Genomic DNA, 25,319 nt, shown 5'->3' on the forward strand with positions numbered 1-25,319 from the left:
CGAATTAGGCGTGCGGGTCTCGATACTGGCGTGCGCAATTAGCTACCGCGCATGCGCCATTCAAATAGCGGACTTCCTGGATAAGATCCCGCCCCTCTATGACGCGCAATGACGCTGCGGCCGTGTCTCTTCACAGAGGAGTGGGTGGGTGTGTTCAACTACAGGGCGGGCATGTGAGAATTTCCCTATGCAGCAGGCGACAACGCTTTGTTAACCCGCTGCTGCCCGTTATCGTGGGTATCGATGCCGTAGAGTGAAAGAAGTACTAAACGGAGTTTATTAGGGAGGGACTTGTGTACAGGAGGAATACAACAGAGGCAAAAATGGGTATATATAGTTATTAAGAAAAGGGTGCCAGCTTATAAAAAGCATGCATAACTTATGGTCTCATGTAGACCTTTAGGAGCCACAGTGTCTAGGCGGAATATCCACCTGGTTTCACATTGTAGGAGTGCCTTATCCCAATTGCCCCCGCGTGTAGGTCTGTGGACCCTAGTGATGCCATGAAATTTTAGCACCTCCATGTTGACCATTGATGTGTCTGGCGATGGGCGTGTCATGGTGATTCCGAATATCTGAGAGGTGGGCACCTATCCTACGTCGGAATTCCATGATTGTCTTGCCCACATATTCCATACCACAGTCACAGACAGCTCTATAGATAACCCCCTCTGTTTTACAGTTGATAAATGTCAAAATGTCTATACTTTCATTCGTAACGTTGGAAGTAAACATTTTACATGTTTTGATAAAGGGACAAGCAATGCAACCACTGCATCGATATGTCCCCTTAATAGTCTGTTGTTCAAGCCAAGTACTTTGCCGATTTGGGACAAAGTGGCTGTGGACGAGACGGTCCCTAAGAGCTTGACCTCTTCTGTAAGTAATAGAGGGGGCCGGTCCAATAGCATCCCTAATGTCAGGGTCCAAGTGAAGGATGCCCCAATGTTTAGTAATAATTTCTCGCGCCGCTTGTGCACCATTATCAAAGGTGGTAATAAGTCTAATATGTGCATCATTCTCCGGTCTTTTTTTCGTATCAAGTAACTCACAGCGGTTTTGAGTCAATGCAAACTTATATGCTTTTTTGAGGACCCAGTCCGGATATCCCTGATGTTTAAATCTCAGTCGCAAATCATCGGCCTGTTGCTTAAATACTCGGTCATTTGAGCAATTACGTCTTAGACGCAAATATTGGCCACGTGGGATCCCGCGTTTGAGGGGGAATGGGTGGCTGCTCTCCCACCTCAGTAGCGAATTGGTTGCCGTTTTCTTACGGTAAACCTCAGTTTCTAGTGATCCCGCCGAGTGTCTGGAGATCCTGACATCTAGAAATGCAAGACTTTCGGACTGGGTCTCAAAAGTAAATGTGAGTCCTACAGGGTTCTGATTCAGGCCCTGTACGAAATGAAGAAAGTCCTCCTCAGCCCCACTCCAGATGATGAATATATCGTCGATATAACGCAGCCAGATGTCAATGGCTGCGCTTGAGGGGTTTGAGGAGTCGGAGAAGACGATGGTCTCCTCCCACCAGCCCAGGAGCAAATTGGCATAGGTTGGCGCACATGGCCAACCCATTGCCGTGCCCCTGAGCTGGTGGTAATAACGGCCATTAAAGAGGAAGACGTTTCTCTTAAGGCAGAATTCAAGTGTTTTTAAAATAAATTCATTATGCCGTTGGCACTCCGTTCCTCTTGACCGTAAGTAGTGGGCAATTGCGGTGAGACCTGCCGAGTGTGGTATGGAGGAATACAGCGCCTCCACGTCTATACTCGCAAGGGTGGCATCCTCTGATAAGTAGATACCCTCCAGCCTTCGAAGGAGGTCAGGTGTATCCCTGGTATAAGAGGGGAGAGCTGTAACAAAGGGACGGAGGACTCTATCCAGGTAAATCCCCAGATTCTGTGTTAGGCAGTCAACTCCCGATACAATTGGGCGTCCCTTAAGGGGACTATACCCCTTATGAACCTTTGGGAGTACGTAAAAGGTTGCCATTACCGGGTTGGATGGCAGCAGGAACTAATATTCGTTATCATCTATTAACCCATCATTTTTGGCTTGTGATAGGATCTGATCTAGCTCTTTGTAGTATGTAATGGTGGGGTCGGTGGGTAGAATCTCGTACGCTGATCTGTCCTTCAACAGGTCCAAACATAACTCACAATAGTCCGAGCTGTCCATTATTGCTATGTTGCCCCCCTTATCCGACGGTTTAATTGTCAGATTTTTATCCTTCTCTAAATTGCCTAAAGCAGTCATTTCTTCTTTAGTACAGTTATATGGTGCATGGGGGGCACACATAGTTTTTATGTCATCAGTCACAAGTCGAAGAAAGACATCAATTGGTGACATGTCCATAAGTGGAGGGGATTTTTTACTTTTAAGTTTAAGATCAGTAAAGGGGCCCAATCCTTTGGCCCCCAATTGCTCTTCTGCGAGACCATACAGTAATCTTACGTCCGGAAGGAATTCCACTGGTATACCAAGATCCCTACTTTCCTTCTGAGCTTGTTTGCTGAAGTATTTTTTCCACTTGATTTTCCTAATGAACAGATGTAAGTCTTTAATGAAAGTGAACTTGTCAAAATTGGAGCTAGGTACAAAAGAGAGACCCTTTTGTAGTAGTCTAGTCTCAGGGGGAGTGAGTATATGTTTGGACAGGTTAATTATCTGGGAGTTATTGGGGCTGTCGGTGGTTGTCCCTTGGTCCTCAACTGGTAGGGGTGTTCTAAAAAATCAGAGGTGCCGGTTTGTCTCCCTCTAGAGTGACCCCTCCCTCTCCCTCTGCCCCTCGTTTTGCGGCAAAGTACTTGGCTTGAACAACAGACTATTAAGGGGACATATCGATGCAGTGGTTGCATTGCTTGTCCCTTTATCAAAACATGTAAAATGTTTACTTCCAACGTTACGAATGAAAGTATAGACATTTTGACATTTATCAACTGTAAAACAGAGGGGGTTATCTATAGAGCTGTCTGTGACTGTGGTATGGAATATGTGGGCAAGACAATCATGGAATTCCGACGTAGGATAGGTGCCCACCTCTCAGATATTCGGAATCACCATGACACGCCCATCGCCAGACACATCAATGGTCAACATGGAGGTGCTAAAATTTCATGGCATCACTAGGGTCCACAGACCTACACGCGGGGGCAATTGGGATAAGGCACTCCTACAATGTGAAACCAGGTGGATATTCCGCCTAGACACTGTGGCTCCTAAAGGTCTACATGAGACCATAAGTTATGCATGCTTTTTATAAGCTGGCACCCTTTTCTTAATAACTATATATACCCATTTTTGCCTCTGTTGTATTCCTCCTGTACACAAGTCCCTCCCTAATAAACTCCGTTTAGTACTTCTTTCACTCTACGGCATCGATACCCACGATAACGGGCAGCAGCGGGTTAACAAAGCGTTGTCGCCTGCTGCATAGGGAAATCCTCACATGCCCGCCCTGTAGTTGAACACACCCACCCACTCCTCTGTGAAGAGACACGGCCGCAGCGTCATTGCGCGTCATAGAGGGGCGGGATCTTATCCAGGAAGTCCGCTATTTGAATGGCGCATGCGCGGTAGCTAATTGCGCACGCCAGTATCGAGACCCGCACGCCTAATTCGGCCGGGTCACCAGAAGGAACGGCCACTGCCACTCCTCCATAGCTCCCCCTAGGACCAAGAGGGAGCACCCTTTGTAACACAGGCATTGGAAACCTTCCTTCCTTGCCAGCCTATTTTCCCTGCATCCCCTGATGAACCCCTAAAGAAGATGGGGGAAACGCGTTGGGATGGTACTCACTTTTCTGGACCCTTCGGACATCTAGGGACAGTGTTACCAATAGGGCAAGTGTGGGACCGCCCTTGTTAGGGCGGGAGTCAATTTTTGGGCGATAGGTGAGATAGTTCAGGGATAAGTCTCCACATGCGGACTATAAGCTCCCTGTCATCCCATCGCACCATCTGAACCTGAACCAAGTGCACTCCTGGACTGGGTGAGATTGTTTCATACTTCTTCTCCTTCAGTGTACTATAGCCGGTTCTTGTTACTGACTATTAGATGTTACATGATTGTGCCATTGATTTATGATCTGTATAGGTATACACTTGCACCAATCACGTATAGATTAACTAGACGTTTGTCCTACTAGTGACATATACACTTGCCCTACTAATTGGTTTATGCTGTGCGGCGTCATTCAGATTTTAGGATTTCATGTTTTTATTTGTATTATTAAAAGTTATGTCTTAATGTTCACCACATGTGCTTTTCTATATAATTCGAATCTGTGGTTAGTACTGGTCAGCTGGGGGATCCGAGGAAGGGTACCCCTAACCCATCACCCTCGGACACCAACTGTATTCTGAGACATACGAACTACAGTTCCAGGATACTTTATGATATTGACTTTATTGCTTATTCCTTGGTTAGAAAACAAGGTACAAAAATCCCACAACATGCCAGGAGCTGCCCACTTTTAGGTGCGGTTTTGCAAACCCCATCCCTTTATGGGCAGACCTCATTTTCAGAAACTGTAATTGAAATTCAGGTCTCTTGCTGGTTTTAGCCTTTAGGCTTAGTTCACATTAGTTTTGTCACTTTTTTTTATAAGAACCTCCTGGCGTTCAGTCAGTCATGTGATAGAGACCGTGACAGGTACCATGACAAATGTGAACAGCGCCTAGTCCTGATGGTGTTCAGCTACTCCTGCCCTCACGCTCCATGGAGAAGTCGCACTGCCCTTCCCTTTGCCAGCACCAAAAATGGCGATGTTCGGCTCGCACATAGCACGACGTCACTCAGAAGCCGCAGCCAATGGGAAAGATTCATCCCCGCCCCTGAACGTCATACGTCACCCTAAAGCCCCGCCTCCCCAGTGTAGATTCTATATAAGGAGCTGGAGCAAAGCCGGCCCCGGCTGGCTCAATCCTGTCTGACTTCTCCTCCATTTACACGCAGGCAACAGCGCGCGCACACTCACGCCAGAAGCTTCTTCCTCCCCCGGTCTCCTCTCATGCACTGACGGATTACACAGCGCCGCTGACCCGCTTCCCGCCCGTGACGCCACTCGGGCTTATGGCAAGAGCCGTCTGTTTGATTTCTACCTTGTGTTCCCACACCACTCTTTAAAAATTCCGCCTAAAAAGAGAAGACGATTCCCCAAATCCTTTGGGCCGTTACCTCACGTAAGTAGCCCGCGCCATGTTGGTGTTTACGCTGCTTCTTCTCGCTGATATGTCACAGGCCTGTGGCACCTGTGTGTGTAAGGCATTGAACGGCTCATTGTAGTGGCGCCCTCTAGCGTCGGCGCTGGATTTTACCACCCTGGTGTGAGGGGGGAGACAGCGCCGCCGCGCGTCACCCGGATGTTCCAGTGGCTGCGCGCAGGAGAGTGACTGAGGGCAGGCCGCGAGAGGCGGCGGCGTCATGTGACCGGCGCACGCTCCTCGTCTGGGCGGGGCCTGCGTCTGCCCGGGAATTTCGAAGCGTCTCTGCTCGACGGTTTTTTTCAATTATTGGCGGGTTTTTTTGTTGTTACCTGAGGTGTTTTGTACAGGGCCTGGGCTCTTGTGGTGATAACATTAGCTAGGAGTATCCTATGTACCTCCCATAACGTTACTACACGTTTTTGTGAGGTAAACTTGACAGAAAAGACGTCTTCCTATACCAAGGACCTGCCTGTTTTATGTGGGAGCGCAGGTCGGAGGGTTTAGGATAGTCTGTGTTATATAAAGAACGGGGCGGGTAGTGAGCAGCAGTCCTCATTTTTCAGTAGGGCTTGGTTCACACTTGCGCTAGACGTTTTTGTTGTCCTGCCCTCTATTGGGAATCAAATTATGTAAATGTAAGCAAAAGGGGAGTCGTATGATGGAAACGGAGTCCAAAAAATGGTGGCAAAGATTCGTTGTCTGAAATTAAGGTAGCGATTTAAAGGGGTGTTCCCATTTCGGCAAAATAAATGTTTGAATCGTGCAGAGTTATACAATTTTCCAATATACTTTTTGTATCTATTCCCCGGTTTTCTAGATCTCTGCTTGCCGTCATTCAATGGGGAAACTTCATTGTTCATTTCCAGTGCACAGAAAACTGTCCATGGTCACACAGGTGCGCGGCTCGTTATTACTTTATCACACAGCTCTGATTACTCATTATACTAACGAGCCGTGCACATGTGTGACCGTGGTGAGATTTCTGTCCACTGGAAGTAAACATAGAAGCTTTCTATAGAAGGACAGCAAGCAGAGATCTAGAAAACTGCAAAGGATTGATACAGAAAGTATAATGGAAAATTGTATAATTTTTTTGTCATAGTTACATTAATTTGCCAAATTGGGAACACACCTTTAATAGGCTGGAGTATTGAGACCTGAACGTGTTGCAGCTATAGTCATCTCTATGGGACAGATGGTGTTTGAGTACAGTGCTCCGGCTTTTCTGGTCCCATAGATTTGTATAGACGTTCTGTATAATGCTGGTAGGACCCCCTTCTATGGTACAAACACTCCCTGACCTAGAGGAAACCGAACATCTAAATCCATCATGATAAACCTAGGACACTTGCTCATAGATCCAGGCACTGTGACTGTGATCGTCTTATATTTGTCATTCATAGCCTCATTCCTTCTAAAATCAACTTTAAAACTTATGCTAATGAGCCTCAAGGCATTACCCTGCAATGCAGTCTTTACAGGCTGATGGTGTCCCCCACCTCTTCTCCTTCAGCGCGTCCCTCTCCCTCTGTCTGATGTAACCTCATAACAGCAGACTAAGTTTTAGCACACAGTGGGAGCGGAAGTACTCTAGCACAGTGTAACAGCCTGTGATGCTTCAACACAGAGGTTCTGGTAACACACCCAGCAGGCATTCAGGCTTATAAGCAAAATTTTAAAAGTTGATAACAAATATAAGAATACCAGTGTCATGGTGCGTGGGTATGAGTAAGTGTCCCTGGTTTATCATGCCTGATTGACAGTCGAATTCCATGAATAGAAGACCTCTGTGTGCACTGTGACCTCTGAAGCTTTACAGATACCAGCAATTTACTGAATTTTACTCCCAGGCAGCAGTGATCATCTGTAAGGTGTACAAAATTACCAATTATTGTTAATCTTAGATCCTTTGATGGGCCAAAATCTGAAAAATCCATTTTCACGTGGACCGGAAAAGTAATTTGTCTGGCGTTACTTGCTACCTGTTCCGACTTACATACAAATTCGCCCTGAGAACAAACCTACAGAAACGATCTTATATGTAACATAGTAGCTCCCTGGAGGTGGTGATGGGATACCATCGATGAGTTGTTCCCTATCCCAGGTTACGTGAGCCCCGCTCAAATCTAAGTGAATGGCATCTGCTGTTCTGAATTTATTTCATTGCTGAACTCCCTCTGAAACTGTGACCTATTCTATGAATAAGATATATTAGCTTGGCAAACTCCAACTACAGTCTAAGGACAGTTGTACTGTGATGTTTTATAGACATCCTGATAGTCAACCCCCTGATGAAATCACTGGTAATAACAATCTTTTTTTTTTTTTTATATAGCACCATCATATTCCATAGCGCATTACAGCTGGTTTAGCGTTTTTCTGCAAGTGACAGGCTATCGTTACTCAAATTATAAGGTGTTTGTCAAAATTTGGGTTACAAAGCAGAAATCTTTAGTAAAAGGCAAAAAAATGTCTTGGCTTTGACTCATTTAATGTGCGGAAAATTTGTATCACATATTGCTGAACAAGCACCGTAATTTGGATGGTACCAGAAGTGTCCACTAGTGGTGGTGGCAACACAAAACTGCAACTCAACATTAATGCATTTGGATAAGTCAAGCTCAGCATTGCCCCTATGAGTAACTGAACATTTTAGCTCCAGTAAGTTGGCTTAGTATTTTCAGTCAATGGCTGCAAACGGTCATCTTGAAAATGATGAGAAACGGTCTATAACTCTTTAATATGTTTTTACTTGCATAGATAGAACTGGGTAGCCACTTCCAACCAATTAACAGCAGGGGGCCCCATTCTGACTTTGTTCCTTCTCTGCTTAACATTCTACAGATCTAGACCTTTTAGATTTGAAAGTATCTCCTGTTAATTACAAAGTGCTTGTGTTTTCCCAACTAGAGATAATGCATCTCCCCCTTGCTGCAGTGGTTAATGTGGGGGGCAGTTCAGGATCTCCTATTACCCACAGAACTGAATGGAAGGGGATCAGCTATTCTGGAGAACTTGGAGCAGCCATGTACAACACACCGCATGCACTTCGCTGTAGACTGTCTTGCAGCTCAGTTGATAGTTGCTGAATGATAGTTTTGTCCGGATCAGCTGCTGTGGAGAGTGGTGTCTATAACAGGATCACCGGGAACTGATCCACAGACACGAATAAAGTGCGGAGCATAATATGAGATGTAGCAATGTCTTACGTTTCACATTGCACTTAATATTGCTAATGTCCTAAAATTATATTTTGGCATAGGGAAGTTCAGTACAGATTACAAGTGCCCATTAAATCAACCTATACTCTCCATACCAGTGGTCTATAGCTTGTGCACCTACTCTATATAAGGCTACATTGACACTGCCGTATGGGGGACCTATATACGGCCGGTATACGTCCCCCATAGACGGCAATGGGCGCCGTGCGCCCAACGGGAGCGGTGCCCTGGAAAAAGATAGGACATGTCCTATCTTTCTCCGTAGTACGGCGCCATATGTTCCGATGGAGAGGAGCCGAGGGGGGGTTGCTGCGCTCACCTCCTCCTCTCCCCGTGCGCTGCTGTTGCCCGCCGTGCTACGGTACGGCGGGCAATGGCAGTGTGAATGTAGCCTAAGGGATGATCTTTTTCTAATTCTTTGGTGTATTTGTTGCATCTCTATTTGTGAATTCAGATTCTGTGATCACAGCTCCTCATTGGTCTAGTCCTGATCTTAAACGCTATTAAGAACTACTCCCATTTCTTGGTGGTTCTGTAAGGTTGGTAGCATTCAAGTGTCTATTTTTTAATCTGATCCTGTATGGATGTTAGAGATGTCAAGTTTTGTACCTGGAGGATGAACTATTTGGAGTTCAGCTTTGGTATGGTACACATTTTTGCTGTTGATTCTGTCCCTTTACTTGTTCATTTAGATATTTCACAACCCTTCTATTTTCATTATTAGTGTTCTGGACTTCTGGCCTACATAAATTGTCTAGACAGGAACGTAATTGGTTTACCCACAAGTAACAGAATAACATGTTTGGAATCAAGTTCACACGGGCTAAGGAGATTATGTGTACTTTAAAATGGACTCATCCTTATGGGTGCTGTGTGGATAGGAATTATTTATTTACTTACACAGGTACAATGTCCCCTTGTTGCCCTAATCGGCATGTGAGACTCTTTTCAGTCTACTTGTTGAGGGGGAGAGGAATCTCCTCAGTTTAGAGACGGGGGTTGTCATTTTGCACTGCATTCTAAGATGTTTCAGAGTAGTTTCCAGGAGAATACATTGGGATGCAAAAGGAACAGGTCCTATATTTCATCTCTGCCCTTGCTGGTTTATGGTCTGTTATATGGTCAACTAGTGGTAACCCCACCACCACCCTGTGTCCATTCTGGGATCACATGATCAAGAGTAACAGTGTATTGCTTGGGGTGCAGTCACGTAGAAGTGCGATCATTGAACAAGATATCTGCGCCTAGAGGGACTCTATTTAAAGCAGCTCAACTTGTGGCTTGTGATCTCGTGCTTTGTGGTGCAGTAAGGGTTATCACTAGCAGAGATGTTAGAACAATCAGCCGCAGTCATGCCCTGCTTTGGCGCCGGCTGTCCCTGTCAGATCCCTTATTCTTATATCTTTTCTTTTTGGGCCGGTGTGCATGCCGCCAGTGTTGGTGGCAACAGTGCAAATAAAGGGAATGCAGGGTGGAGTGAGGGATTTCTTTCCGGTCTGGACCAGCCCAATCTAGTTTTCTTTTTCCTGTCATTAAATTAACAATGTGAAATCTCTATGGTACAGCTTCACTCTGAGTCGGATGGGCCAGGAGAGCACATGTCTCACATCCCTACATCTCCTGCTGTGCAGCAATGGGAGCTGATGTGCACTGTAAATGTCTGAGGTAACTCCAGCACCACATCTTTCTAACATCTCCCTAGTCTGCTGTGGAGAAAACTTGGTTTGATAAACCTTTTGTTGGTAACACAGATAATTAGGTTTTTTTTTTAATACCTTGTTCTGCTTTACATAATTGTAGTAGACCTGCATGTCATTGCTGTTAGTTGTGGGTCGGGTTTCCTAGCAGTGGTGTCTATCAACAGTGACCGAGCACAGGGACACGCGTTTGGTTTCAGGCAATTTGCATAGTAATAAGCTTTGTTCGTTTGCCCCGTGCAGCATTGGTGCCAAATACTCTGGCATTGCCTGCAATAGCCACTTATGTAACCTCGCTGTCACATCACTTTCTGCCGACTCAACTCTGAATACATACTATGTGTGCACTGTCAGAAGTTTATTTTTGCCATCTTCTATATTTGTTATCCAATCATCTCCTGCTGTTCGGGTTTTGATTCAGGACTTCTGGTACTTCTGAAGTTCGTTCTGTTACCATTTGTTCATACCCTGTAAAGCATAAGATGTCCAAACTTTAGTGTTAAAATTGTTTGATTCTATAGGTTAATCCTTTAGCGCCCTCTAGGTTTGATTTTTTATTTTATATATCAATTGTTTTGAGTTGCCACTTGTCGTCCTGCTAGTTGGATTTATTTTTCTCACCAATGCGATATACATAGATGGTCTATTCATGTGTGGTTTGTGTGCAGCTTTTTGTGCGTTATATCTGCACACTAAGGGATGTATAAAATGTGGATATTTGTGTAGATGGGACTTAAACATATTTTATTCACCAGTTGCAAAAATAATCTCCAGTGATAAATGACATTTGTTCTATTAAATGTATGATTTGGTGCTAATTTTTTTAGTGTATTTTGCCCTCTGCAATGTGTATTGTGAAATTAGTAGTTAAACAAAAATGCTACCAAAGACGCTTAATTTGACATGGTTCAGATTGTTTAAGGATATTGAACCCACTTGCTCCAGAATTTCGAAATCTGTATCAATGATGGTCTACCAGGGCGGCAATAGTCAGTCCGTAAATCTGACTGTGCACATGATTTCAAATTCATGGACAGACTGTGGTCATGTGCTTCTAGCCTTTGTGTATCAGTCATTAAACTTGGTTTGCAGAAGCTAATGTACAGCTGTGACATGCTATGTCCTGTTTAGTCATGTACATGCATGTGGACATTTTTTAGGTAGGCTATATTTACTACAAGAACGCCAGGTGCTTTAGATAACTTATGAGTTGTGTACCGTGGCTTTAATGAGTCTCCCTAGATCAGTAATGGTGAACCTATGGCACGGGTGTCAGAGGCAGCACTCAGAGCCTTTTTTGTGGGCACCCGGGCCATCGCCTCAGCACACCAGACAAGACTCAAAGAATCTTTCTGCAGTTCCAAGCAACTTAAAAGATGCTGCTTTCAGTGATATTTTGATACTTCCTTCGCTACTTGGGACTGTAGGAAGAGGGTGATTGAGTAGACAGGGCTGAATTATCTTTGGAGGACCTTCTGCTGGCCCCACGATTCTTTGTGTACAGAGGGACACTGGAAAGAAGTGATGTAAATTTTCCATCTTTCTACTGTTTTGATGTTCTCAGGAGGCCAATATGATTGAAAGTCGTTGAACAGGGAGCAATAAGTTACTGCTTTAATTTTTAGTTGGCACCTCGTGATAAATAAGGGGGGTTTTGGGTTCAGTTTGGGCACTCGGCCGCTAAAAGGTTCGCCATCACTGCCCTAGATGGTTTGAAGAGGCCAGTCATGCCTTTAATTCTCGCTAAAAAAAATTGGCAATCCCATAAATTGTATTCTGCTTCATTTTTATTAGCACCATTAACTCTACAGTAGAATAGAAATCTCAATGTTGCCTAAAAGTTTTCTATTCCGTTGCAAAAGATCAGATATTAGTTTCATTATACCACTGATCTGTGCATTAAGCCAAATGTATGTTAGATGACTGGGCATGAGGGAAGCTAACATGGATTTATCACCAATTTATTTATACTGACAGATGTGCTTGGCTTTTCAGGGTAGTCTGGTTTGTATGGACTGTGTAAAGACATATATAAATTGTAACTAGATACATTTATTTTAATAATCTTAGACAGGCAGGAGGCAATTGTCTTGTTTAGTTACCCTGTTTGGCTTAATGCACTGTCTAGTACTTTGTGCCAAACTCCTCACACTGGGTGTGCCACTGCAATAAATTTGTTACAGATTCGAGTCTAATTTTTTTCCTCTGTAATTTGATGTCAAATCCATAACTAAAATGCGCACAAACTGATCTTTGAAGTTATCAGTATTGGCAGTGTCATGAGATCAGCACAGTGTGTTTACCCTTTTAGGTTCGTAATAACCCATGCATGGTTTTATGGGGCTGTCTGACCATTTAGCCGGTTATATCCTATCCCAAGTATAACCTGCAGCGTTCAAAGTCCCAGATAATAAGAATGGAGGTCTGTTGTATCCCATGTTAATGGAACAGGTCGGGCATGTGTGCTGCTGTTACATTTACCGACAAGTCAAAGCTAGAGAGATGAAGTTACAGAAATGAACGCCCTCACATTAACATAAAGCAGTCATTGAACCCACCATGTCAGTCTAAGAAAACACCACTACAGATCCAAAAGCTTTACTGTGACGCCTATAACATTGTTATGTCATAGCCTTTACATGTATGCATTCACTATGTATGTTTACCCCGTTTTTTTTATGCTTGCAGGGCGGATTTTCATTCAAAGCATACAACTATCCAGCAGGACTAGGAAAAGCACTCTATAGAGAGCAGTTCGACTTCAACGCGGAGCCGCCTTGGCAGCCTAGCTGATGATAGGAGGTTCCATCTCCTAACTTGTCCATGTAAGTGACCTTTGTAAGCCCACTTAATGTAGTAGTGTCTTGATTAAAAAAAAACTTAATTTAAAGTTATCAGACTTGGGTTGAAGAAAAATCCACTTCAGTGTAAATTGTTGGTCTGGCATGTTCCTATTAGATACATACCACGCTCTGCAAAGATTTTGTTCAGTGGAATGCTCCGCCGCTTATATCAGAGTCCTCTTCTTGGTATCCATTCATGCTTTTTTTCATGCTTATCTGCCTACAATACATCTTTTTGCATCTTGTATGGAGCCGGAGGCTGCCATTTGGCTTTTGATATGTTCAGATAGGTTAGGGGACCCACTTTGTTTATTTAGCAATTGAAGCATTTATCTTACTGTTGGTCAGTCAGGTTGGCCTTGTACCACTTACCTTGTGTTGGTCAGGGGGTAGTTTACAGATTCACCATACCAGGTGACTGTATGTTTTCATGTATATAGTATTTTTAAATTATTTTAAATGTGTGTACTGTTTCTGAACATTTGTCATTATATTTTTTGTTGAATAAACTTGGATTTTCACTTTGTACTATACCAGAGCCCTTGAATGCACTCTTTTTTTCTTTTGGTATTGTATTCATGTTGGTATTTGTGCATTGGCTCAAAAAAGATTTATTTGTGGTTGTGCTACACCCCTCTTGTTATATGGAATGCTCCTTAGATCATAGATGTATTTACATTCCCTCTATAAATAGACCTCTCATTAGGTCGGCAGCTATTTTTATTCACTAGGTCATTTTCCCCCCTGTTTCAGTCTATATAGTGTATGTCTTTAGACAGCCATTGTTAGGCTAGCCACAATACAGACGGCGATTGTTAATGTGCTTGTCTTAATTGCTGATGTGTCCGGCACGCTCTGCGGTGCCATTTGGAATAAGGAAAGTTGTGGCATGTTTTAAATAGAACACCCTGGGTGTGCCTATTGACTATTGTGCAGGGGCGACGTGCAGACTTGCTGGTTTTTGTATGATAGCATCTAGTAAGGTTTTTTTTTTCGTCTACTTGTCCTCAAAGCTAGCAATTAACGGTATTCTACAAGTATTGTGTAGGCTGGCTGTGCAAACCCTGCTTGTATGATGCCACGATCTGGCAGAATTGTGCTTGGATATTTCATATCTGCCTCTTGAATCGATTCACTCAGAAATATCTATGTAAAGTCTTTTATGTGCATAGCTAGCACTAGGGAACGGATATCAATTTCATTCCAATGACTGCAAAGCCTCTTCAGTGCATATAGAATTGAAGCTTTCAAACTGCAATGCTGCTATTCATAAGTAATGAAATGCACGAAGTGTTTCTTTATTGGGCTGACGAGAGCGAATTGTTGGCAGGATGAGCATTTGGCTGACTAATTGGTGCAACTCGCCTTAGGGTCCCAACATGTCCATAAGTAGCTGACAAATTTCTGACTTCTAGCAACTTAATCTAAGCTGATCTGATTAATCTATTTTCTGCTACAAATCTTATCTACATAACAAGTGGGTATCTCCTAAGTGATCCAAAATACAGCTTCATTATAGGGAATTTAAGCTTCATAAGAGCCATTAGGTTTCAGGGTTCCATCATTTTCCACAAAATTTGTCAGATACCACCACTATTGATTCAAACAGTTGTGTAGATGTGACCAGAGCTAGAGTAACAGTCTTGATCAATATAGGTGCTATATGAAGTATTATGCCCATTCCACAGGATCTAAATTGTGGCAGTCCATTGTAATCTACTGTTGTAGTGAGCACAGTGCTCTAACTCTGGCACTCCCATTCTGGTTCCTGGCTGAAAGACCCTTACTGATCAGCTTGTTATCCCTGTCCTGTGCACTGAAGTTTCCAATGCTCAACAATTGTGTTTGGGTGGACAGGCATCTTTCGAACACTGCAAACCTGTGCTGTAGTTTTTCTACTTGTAATAACAGCTGGTTCCTTAATATGCAGTAACAAACTGAGTAGCTTCTACATCTTGCTATGTATGATGTTGGTAGTGCTGTCAGTTTTTGTTTTTTGAAGCCTAATTAGCAGTGTTTTTTTTTTCTCCTAGTTTGTTGCATATTTTGAGGACCCAAAAGACTTGTAGACCCCCTATTTGACGTTTCTTGGTTTATGATTGTCGGCTTTGCGGAATACGGCTGAGATGAAAGGATTTAACGAAGATGCAAATTACTCCATTGGCCTACTGGATGATGCAGCAACTCCAACAGATGTCATTAATAACTATATCTATGAACATACCCTGGTGAGTTTACAGCAGTGAAAGTGATAATTGTTTCCTGGTCAGTGACATGAAAATATTTAACTGATTATGGCAGCATCACACAATGTTGGTCTGATCCTTCAAACTGAACACATTACATAGGACTGGAGCCCTTACATCATTCAGAAATAAGACAACTGCAGAGCCGGCATTGTAACAGGTTGCAGTTAAAGCGTTTGTTCACTTTAAAGAATATCTACCACCAGGGTGAAGGACTGTATGAAAATGAGCCTGAGGGGCTCCAGGCTCCATAGGTGTTAATAGACCCTGGAGACCCCCAGGGACTGGTGTTTATCTACAAGAAGTAAAAGATGGAGCTTCCTGTTAATTGACAGCAAGCAGAGATCTGGGAAATGGTGAAGACCTGTTAGAAAAATTTATAACTTTACACAAACAATATACATTTTCTGGAATGTGCTTAAAGTGGACAACCCCTTTAATATTTCTGATACAAGGACACTACATGTGTCCAGTTCGTGGAATCGGCCCAACATCTGGATCAGTTTCGATGGGCTATACATGATGTTCTGCAGCCTAAGTTTGAGGCATGCAACTTGTTTGTGCATGGAAAAAAAAACAATAAAATCCAGTCAAGCCTTCTGGATTCCAATTGGCAGTGTAGTTCGTGGATTATTTTTCATCTATTTAGGAACAAATTTCAAGTATTAATGAATTGTATTTGTATTTTTTTCCCCAGACAGGGAAAAATGCATTCTTTGTTGCTGACCTTGGAAAGATTGTCAAGAAGCACATTGAATGGCAAAATATCATGGGGCATGTCAAACCGTTTTACACTGTGAAGTGTAACTCCTCCCCAGCTGTTCTAGAGATTTTGTCGGCCCTTGGGATTGGATTTATTTGTGCCAATAAAGTGAGTATCTTTTACTGACCTTTTCCTTCATAAATTCTCAAGGCACCTTGTGGTATATAGCATTGCTTCACAAATGTACTTTATATACCTGCTTATAGACACCCACCAGTATGTAAATATGCACTGGTTGTATCCTTTTGGATGAAAGTGGTGTAAAATGGTACAGAAGATGTAAATGGCCATGGGTCATACAGATGTTTTCACATTTCAAAATCACTGACCAATGTGGCAACACTTAAAGGGAACCTGTCACCAGGAGACCCATTTTTAGCACTCCCCCAGTCCCCACAGAGCATAGTACATACGCTGCCAAAGTGTTTTTGTATTAAAAATTGTTTTTACAGAAAAAAAGATGTTATATTGTACCTTTCATTAGCATGTGCTGTGTGACTAGGCAGTTGCCAAATCGGAGGGGCTGGAAAGGAGCCGTTCCCCACCCCCCACCTTTGGGGAACAGCTTCTCCATGTGACCTTTTCAAATATATGAAAACACCCATCACTTGGCTTAGCGACGCCCCCTGCTCCTCTACAGCCAATCTCGAGAGAGGGGAGTTATTCATATATTTGAAAAGGTCACATGTTTCCCAAGGGTGGGGGGGAACTGCTCCTTTCCAGACCCTCCTATTGGGCAACTGCCTAGTCACACAGCAGATGCTAACATAACATATCTTTTTTTCTGTAAAACCAATTTTTTTTTATACAAAAACACTTTGGCAGTGTATGTATTATCCTCTGTGGGGACTGGGGGAGTGCTAAAAATGGGTCTCCTGGGGACAGGTTCCCTTTAAATCTTTCTATAGCACCATTATGTTCCACTGATTTTGATTGTGGGGTACATATATAAACAAAATAACACCTCAGATTAACAACATGGTCAGATAAAACATTAGGAATGAGGGTCCTGCTCGCAATAGCTTGCAATCTGAGACTTGTTCACAAATATTATAAATTTAATTTCTGTATATTGTTTGCTGGTCCGTTTAAGAATTGTTTGTTTATGAATTATTGATAATGTAGTATTCTTACATTGTAATCTATTTTGCAGCATGAAATGACAATGGTCTATGACTTGGGCATTTCTATGGAAAATGTTATATATACCAACCCATGCAAGCAAATTGCTCAAATCAAACACGCAGCCAAGCTTGGAGTAAATATTATGACTTGTGACAATGAAGCAGAATTGAAAAAAATAGCACGGAACCATCCAAATGCCAAGTAAGTGCAGATGAACAATATCTTGTAGTTATTGAACAGTGTTTTCAGAAATTACCGTACTTCCTAAATGTTTAGCTATGTAGTGATTTATCTTGCATGTAGCATGGTAATACTTTCTGTATCCTGGTTAGTGACCAATCTTCGATTTGTCTTCACACAAAACATTTAGCTTCTATGACCAAAGGATATGTCCAGACAAAGTTTTTTTTTGAGATTTGACATAAATTTTTTTTGCCACCACAGTAGAAATAAATGGGTCTTCACATAATGCAGGCAAAAAATGTATAGGATATTGTAGACGCTGCTGAATTAGGAACAGCGGGGCTAATCCTTGTGTGTGCTTCTAGGGAAACATAAAATCCAAAAATCTGTTTGATTTTTGCTGTGGAAAACGGATAAGTCAATTAAAAAAAAAAAAAAGTTGCCAAACGAGTCTCTTATCGAGCTAACCCAATTAGCCACCTCATGCCTTCCTGAGCACGGATCCAGTTCCCCAGCAGAACTCCAATAATATATTGAAAAACAGCCCCTGATCCAGCTCATAAAAGTAATATGTTCTTTTATTCAATAATAAGCACATGCAAACATCACAAACTGCAATTAATGCGTTTCTGGTGCATGACACACCTTTACTCATAGCTATGGCCACGAGTAAGGGTGTGTGATGCATTAGTAGTGCGTACAACACTGAAGAGCTGTGGTGACAACCCCAGCCTCTTCAAGCTCTATAGCAAAAGTTGATTTTAGAAGGAAAGGGGCAGTGGTGGACAAATAAGATTTTGATGTTAGATTTCCTTTAACTTTTATTACATATGGCAAGCGTCACACAAAGGTCAAAGAAATGTATCAACACACATGACTTATATAGGTTCCCTTCAGGTTTGTTAGTGGTGGCGCCTGTATTTTGTTAAAGCAACTGGCTTATGTTATGGATAAACCTGTGTATTTACTTTTCATGTTTTCTAGTACAATCATTGGTATTTGATAAATACAGCAATGTGTAATATGAAATATAAGCTGAACGGACTGATTTCTTTAATCCTTCTCTTTTGGGGTGCACTTTGAGCTGCCATGGAGTGGGTTTAAAATATTTTGGCTTTTTTTTAATGCGTGTCCTTTAAAATTCTTGGCCAGTGAGCTTGAGTCTTGAAGGGAATTTTTGTTTTCAAACTCACCTCCTGAGACAACCGTTGGGACTGCTTTTTTCCGTTTGCAGCACTAAAATTCCATGTGTCCCACTCGCAGCTCCCAGTCTTGGGCCCTAATTGCTAGTTTTCTTTCTATACAGGAATGTTTCTCACTAAGTTCTTGACTCTTCCAAGGATGACGCTCGAGCTGCGGCACGCTTATCAACATACTTCAAAACATCATGTGCTGATGTAAACCAACTGTGCCCCAATCATCTTCCCCTTCTCTTAGGCTCTTGCTTCATGTGGCAACGGAAGGCATCAGTGGAGACGAAGAGATGAACATGGTGTTTGGCAGCACACTGAAGAACTGCAGGCACCTCCTGGAATGTGCTAAGGAATACAATGTTCAAGTGATTGGTGTAAAGTAAGTTAATTTTACTTCTAAGAATTATTAATTTGTGTTTACGTGCTGCACAGTCTGACTTGGCTGCAATGGTAACTGTATGCCCAAATGCTGGTTGCCGGGATCAACAATCAGAGATCACAATCTATTGATCTGTTCCCATTGACTACTTATCCTAAGGGATCAAAGAATTGGCCAGTGGAATTTACTAAATAACCTGTTAGTGCAGAAATGGTATGTGGTAAATGCCACTTTAATACCTGGATACTGGTTTAGCATGCTGGATTTTGATGGTAAATTTCCTTCCACATCGCCGTCTAAGATTTGATAATTGCTGCCATATACAGCTACAGGAGTATTGACATTCTGCACAGTTTAGTGTTTTTGAAAACTCATCCAAGCCAGAAAAGAGAAATTGAAATGCAATAGATGTTACAGTTCATGGTGTGGATGGTCTTTATGCCGTCTTTGGCTGTGATAGGGGATGTGTATGTAATTAGATCACGTGTAATGAAGTGGCGATTCAAGTAATGAGTAATTGCTAATTCTGCAGCTCTTCAATGTAAAACCCTTGGATCCTGTTTCAACATTGTACTGAGTTTCATGAACATCATGTCTTCTATCTCCAGGTTCCATGTTTCCAGCTCTTCCAGAGATCCACAAGCATATACTCATGCTTTATCTGATGCCCGTTGTGTGTGCGATATGGCGGTGAGTTTAGGATGAGCTTCCATCTTGGTTACAAAGCTTAATTGTATAGGCCACTTTCTCAACATACCCACTGAAACAAATGCTTTCCAAGATGTTTTAATCAAAGGCAACTGGTTCAATTTGAGACATTCTGAACTTGCTGTAGAATTTCTCATGATTTTATCATGTCCACAAATGTTACGTCAGCTCACCTGGAGTGTAGACTTAATCCCATGTGGATCAGTTGAGCGCCGTTCCTCCAGCTTCCTTTGGATTTAACAAACAAGAACAGGCGATCCGGCTCCAAGATACGAACATCCACTTGCGTTATTTAAAAGATCAAAACTGTTACAAGTACTACCCTGGTTAGAGTCCTCTAAAACGACATCTTTGAAATGCCACCCAACAATAGGCCCCACACTGAAGATATGTCAATCAAAACTAGTACGTGACAGACTCTTGCCGTTGATATCTCCTCTCACCCCAATCCTCGGTAGTCCAGAATTCCCTCCTGGCTTGAATGACCCATTTTTCAGGCAGTGGGAGGGGAGCTGGGAGATTCAGGGCGGAACACTTTACTAAAGACACGACTTGGATGACGACTCCAGACTTGACAGCACTGACTGACCCTTGTCCCCTGGGAGCTTGGAGAACTAACCAACTACGACATTACCTGATTTCATTACCCCCATGCAAGCAATATACAGGGAGAAAGACCACTTTTGAATTCCTTTGCGGAAATGTAAATGGCTTGAGACACACCTTGTCATTAACATACTCCTGCCTCCTGTCAATTCCTGAAGACCCAGGCCCTCTGTATCTCAGACAATGGGAAGACGACTTAAACATCTCACTGACTCGGGAACAAAAGGATAGGATCTTTGTACTGTCATTCCGCATCCATTATCTCACGGTACCAAGAAGCGAGCTATAAATTGATGGCACGATGGTATAGAGTCCCCACCAGACTACACACCATTTTTCCACAAGTACCTAATACATGCTGGAGATGTGGTGAGGAGGAAGGCTCCTTCCTACACATGTTCTGGTCTTGCAGAATACTTTCTACATTTTGGGAGGAGCTAGGGAGAGTGCTGACTGTGCTATGTGGAGAAACGATTAGTTTAGAACCCTCCCTCCTCATACTCCATCACTGCGACATGTCCACACAACGATATAAAAATGGCTTCAATTTAAACAATCTCCGGATCGTGTGTTCTTATGGTTTTATCATGGTGCTAGTTTTGTCCCTACCAGTAGTCATGACTCTTATTTGTCATGTGACCTCACTAGCCAATCACTGCACTCATAAAATGAAATTTTTATTTGCACATGTGACTGCTTAGGCCAGTGAAAGGCAGCTGAAGGCCCTGTGACTATGGTGTCTCTGTTGGACTTTTTCTTTTTCCCATTGGTTTCCTACCGTTAAATTTTGGTTTGACAGTCCCTTTAATTATTCTTACTAACAACCTTTTTCTCCTTTTAGGAAGAGCTTGGTTTTAAGATGAGTATTCTGGATATTGGTGGAGGATTTTCAGGAAATGAATTTCAATTGGAAGAGGTAGTTCATCTGATGCCAAATGCACATGAATTTGTCACAATTCTACCTGCTCTATGAACATGTAGACTAACTGAGCGCTTTGCCCTGTAGGTTTATCATGCTGTCAGTCCTCTGCTGGACGCCTATTTTCCTGAGGAATCTGGAATAAGAGTTATAGCAGAGCCTGGAAGCTTTTATGTTTCATCTGCATTTACACTAGCAGTGAACATCATTGCAAAGAAAGTCATGGAGCACGATCAACTTCTTCCTGGAGGTAAATAGTCTATTGATGGAAATAACAAAGGGGGTTGTATGCTGTAGATGTCTGCCCCAAAAACCATTGTTTTGGGGATTTCTTTAGTTGGTCAATGATTCCTATTTCATGATTTTTGTACTTTACATTGCCACCCAGATTTTCCAGATAAATTTCAAATGGATAATTCATCTTTCTATAACTGAATATAGAAAATCTACATAGTTTCACATGTAATGCATTACAATATTTAAGTAGAACTGTGCTATTGGCTTAGTACCTGTAATGCTAAGGTTTGTTTCAGACCACCATGGTCAGCCACACTGTCCCTGCCCTGTATCAATAATTACTGATGCACATTCCTGTCCTTGGCTCTGTGGCTCTTCTAAATCGTGGACTGTGCAATGTTCTGTTTCAAAGACCAACCAGGATTGTGTGAATCAGCCTTCACTTTTCCAATTGCTTGACTATTCAAATTCTCCCATTAATCAAGTTGCTGACATAAACAAGGAAAAAGCGATGCAAGAAATATCCAAAAAAATGGATAAAGCAATGAATACAAAACTTCATTAAATGCTACAATAGCCCAAAACACAAAGCATAAAAACACGTTAAAAGATTCAATATCTAAGTTTCACCAGAAATTCGGCAAAGGTGAGTGCAATGCAGTGCCCGAAGGGAGCCTCCCCCAAGTCCTGGCAATTTAATCTAGATAGAATAACTACGTGTAAAATAACAAACCATACATCCAATAAATGGAAAGTAACTGCTTTTACAGCATACTTACATGTTGTAAGTATATAATACAATACCAATGTCTGAATAGAGTAATATGGATAGTAGATGGGGAGGCGGGTCCCACATGTTTCATCGTTAACTCTGACTTCTTTAGAGGTAAGTGCAGGATTTATGGGAGACTCTTGGGGGACTGTTGTACTCACATTTGCCCCATTTCTGGTGCAAGTTGGGCATTTTCTTAAGTGTTTTTATGCTTTATGTGTTTTGTTCTATTATAGAATTTAAAGTTTTGTATTGATTGCTTTATAAATTTTAATATTTGGTCATTTCTTGCATCACTACTTTTATGATCATGGTTTGATACCTGCCCGCCTCCCTTATGTATAATCAAGTACTGACATGTCTCAGGACTAGGCTGTTTATTCAAAGCTAGCTGTAGCTATGTCTCTACATGTGACACATAAGTAAAGTTGTCTGTGATTGGCACAAAGTACAGAACATGTAGATTCTCATGGGAATTGTATTATGGTTTGCTGTGCTTTAAGAATCAATCTTAAATGAGTATGATTTGCTCTGGGTATATTGACACAATTTACAACTCCTTTTCCTGTGTTTTTCCATATTTTTATACTTCTTGCTTTTATTTCAGGAAAGCAAACAAGTAACGGACCAGCTTTTATTTATTGCCTGAATGATGGAGTTTATGGATCTTTTGCAAGTAAACTATCTGAAAGCTTAAATACTGCCCCCAGAGTACATAAGGTAAGCAGCTGTTACTATCCAAATATCTATAGCTCTCATATCTGAGCCTTACAACTAACAATTGTCATTTATTTCCAGGCTTACAAGGACGACGAGCCGCTGTTTGCCAGCAGCCTTTTGGGTCCATCTTATGACGAACTTGACATAATTGTGGACCATTGTCTTCTGCCTGAACTGAATGTTGGAGACTGGATTGTGTTTGAGAACATGGGATCTGGTACCATTAATGATCAGTCAGCATTTTCTGATGTCGAAAGACCGTCCCTGTACAACTTCATGTCGTTCAGTGACTGGTAAGATTTTGTAGCATTGTTATAAATATTGCCTTTAGGGTATTGAAAAGGATCAAGAAGTTTAAATCACAGTTGGTGTAAGGGGAAAACTTATCAGTTCATATCTTGTTTGTGTACAGTAATATAACATGTTGTAGTGTAGGATTGCTGGTTACGCCTACATTTACACAGATAAACCCTGAAAAGGCCTCATCCTGGCCACTATAATCTGAAAACATCTTATCTGTTGCTTGCCACTCTCCCTGTTAAGGCTAATCCACTGCAAAAAGTCTTAGACCTGTGTAGTTTAATATTGTGTTAACATTGAGGGGAAATGTCCCTGCTCACCTGTATAACCTTGAAGATGTTCATTAATCACTTGTGTCTTAATGTGCTGCTACATAAGAATTTACTCCATTAAACTACCAGCAGCTGCAGGTAGGGTATGAAATGTCATTTCTAGGATTGCCTCGGGGTATATAGGTGAGATTTCTCATAGTTAAAACAATTGCTAAAATCATGTGGAAATCGGTCATATTTTGCTGTTTTAGAGGCTGCATGGAGAATGTCACTTCAGAACTCTTATCTTTGGTTGCATAGTATCTAGAAACGGCCATTAGATTAGAATCTCACCTTACAGATCACTTAAGGATTCCAAGCTACAGAACCAGGTGTACAGACAGGTCAAGATTATAAATGTGAACTGCGGATAAAGATCCACTTTCTATCAGAACTACCAGCCTCATCTGAAAAGATGTGATTCTTCATCTTTAATATGACATCAAAGGCATATTCAGGTTCTATACTTCGCTCATCTCGGGCAAACATGACTTCTCTGCACTTTGTCATTTGACTTTTGCGGAGATTTATTTTAGGTAAACAGGTGATTTCACCTAATAAAGAACTCTGGAAAGTAAATTTTATACCCTATCTGTGGGGGCTGCTGGTTTCATGGTTTAAAATGGAGTCCCTTTATACCTTTTTGGAAACATTTGTATTTTGAAGACATTTTTCCTCCAATAGTTTATTTTATACAGAATCTAACACTTGACTTGTTAAGGCTATTTGCTAGAAGTGAACTTGGGTAATTGCACTTATTTCTGGCTCTTGCCAATTAGTTTAATGTGTTTATCCCCAGGTATGAAATCCAAGATGCTGGGATAATGTCTGACACCCTGATGAGGAGCCTGTGTGTGCCTTGTTATCAGTACGGCGATGACAACTTCTCTGCAGCAGCTTAGGAATACTCACGACTCGGATGATGACATCTACAGGTACAAGTCTTCAGCTTGCCTGGGCCACATTCCAGACTGGAAAGAAGAAAAAAAAACAACTCCTTGAATTAACCTCAATTCAAAACTTGAAGTTCAGTAACATGAAAAATGGGACCAGGCAAAAAAAAAGCAGCTAAAGTGTGAGCCACTGGGGCGAGCGTTAGTTATGTCTTCATGTACATGTGCCAGCTTTCTCCATCCCCTGCACAGTTATAAAATAAAATATGCAACAAAATGGATGACTTAGTTGAGATGGAAGCCATTACCTTGGGTTCCTTGTAAGTTTACATAAGTACAGTTTTTATACTAAGGATTCCTGTTAGTCTTGTAAATTTATTGTTTCCTCCAGTACAACACGTCTATCAGAGACCAGTGTGTGACATAGTAATTGTCTAGTGTGTGTAGAATGTGTAAATTTGTGCTTTGACCAGTTTAATAAATGTAAATTGCATCGTATTTTTATTTTCTTTTCCTTTTTTTTTCTTCTTTTTTTCCAAACCTGACAGTAACATGATCGCAATAAACTTTTGTGTAGAACTCATGGCTTTGTTATGGATAATTCAAGGGTCACTTCACTGAGATCACTAGTTATAGATCAGTGCATCATAGTAGATAAATACTGGAGGAAGTCCACATGTGAAAGTTTTGCAGTGAAATTATTACTTTGGTGGATTCAAACCCAAAAAACTAAAATGCCGTGCACCACATTTGTCTAGGCCAGTGATGTTGAACCTTTTAGAGCCGGAGTGCCCAAACTTCAACCAAAAGCCACTTATTTATAGCAAAGTGCCAGCGCAGCAATTTAAGCAGTAATTTATTTCTCCTTGTTCTTTGACAACTTTAATCGTTCAGCCTCCTAAGGACACCAACGCAGGTGAAAGGAGGAGGGCAAATTCATCTATCATTGTAGGAAGGTTCTGTAGGAAGAGTCTTTGAGTCCTGTCTGGTGA

The 25,319-nt window shown here is 42.0% G+C and overlaps 1 protein-coding gene across 3 annotated transcripts; it reads left to right on the top strand.

The window, feature by feature from the left end:
* Window positions 1-4,897: 4,897 nt before the first annotated feature.
* Window positions 4,898-24,906, top strand: AZIN1 (antizyme inhibitor 1). 3 transcript variants are annotated; one of them, XM_072151406.1, is made up of 12 exons: window positions 4,898-5,187; window positions 12,818-12,954; window positions 15,006-15,200; window positions 15,916-16,089; window positions 17,135-17,307; window positions 18,727-18,861; window positions 19,470-19,551; window positions 21,017-21,091; window positions 21,182-21,344; window positions 22,711-22,823; window positions 22,902-23,116; window positions 24,234-24,906. In XM_072151406.1, the coding sequence occupies exons 3-12, from the start codon at window positions 15,099-15,101 to the stop codon at window positions 24,334-24,336; spliced, it is 1,335 nt and encodes a 444-aa protein (XP_072007507.1). In that variant the 5' UTR covers window positions 4,898-5,187; window positions 12,818-12,954; window positions 15,006-15,098; the 3' UTR covers window positions 24,337-24,906. The 3 variants fall into 3 exon arrangements, with proteins under 3 accessions (XP_072007507.1, XP_072007510.1, XP_072007509.1); XM_072151409.1 differs by lacking the exon at window positions 4,898-5,187 and adding an exon at window positions 5,548-5,637; XM_072151408.1 differs by lacking the exon at window positions 4,898-5,187 and adding an exon at window positions 9,981-10,097.
* The last annotated feature ends 413 nt before the right edge of the window (window positions 24,907-25,319 follow it).

This window comes from Engystomops pustulosus, chromosome 5 (assembly GCF_040894005.1).
Source record: "Engystomops pustulosus chromosome 5, aEngPut4.maternal, whole genome shotgun sequence".
Taxonomy (NCBI): Eukaryota; Metazoa; Chordata; class Amphibia; order Anura; family Leptodactylidae; genus Engystomops; species Engystomops pustulosus.

What these genes read in the sequence shown, in the direction of transcription:
- AZIN1 (XM_072151406.1), top strand. Translation starts at nt 15,099, where the DNA reads ATGAAAGGATTTAACGAAGATGCAAATTACTCCATTGGCCTACTGGAT. An exon ending in ATATCTATGAACATACCCTG is followed by an intron (nt 15,201 to 15,915) that starts GTGAGTTTACAG and finishes TTTTTTCCCCAG; the next exon opens with ACAGGGAAAAATGCATTCTT. An exon ending in TTCATGTCGTTCAGTGACTG is followed by an intron (nt 23,117 to 24,233) that starts GTAAGATTTTGT and finishes GTTTATCCCCAG; the next exon opens with GTATGAAATCCAAGATGCTG.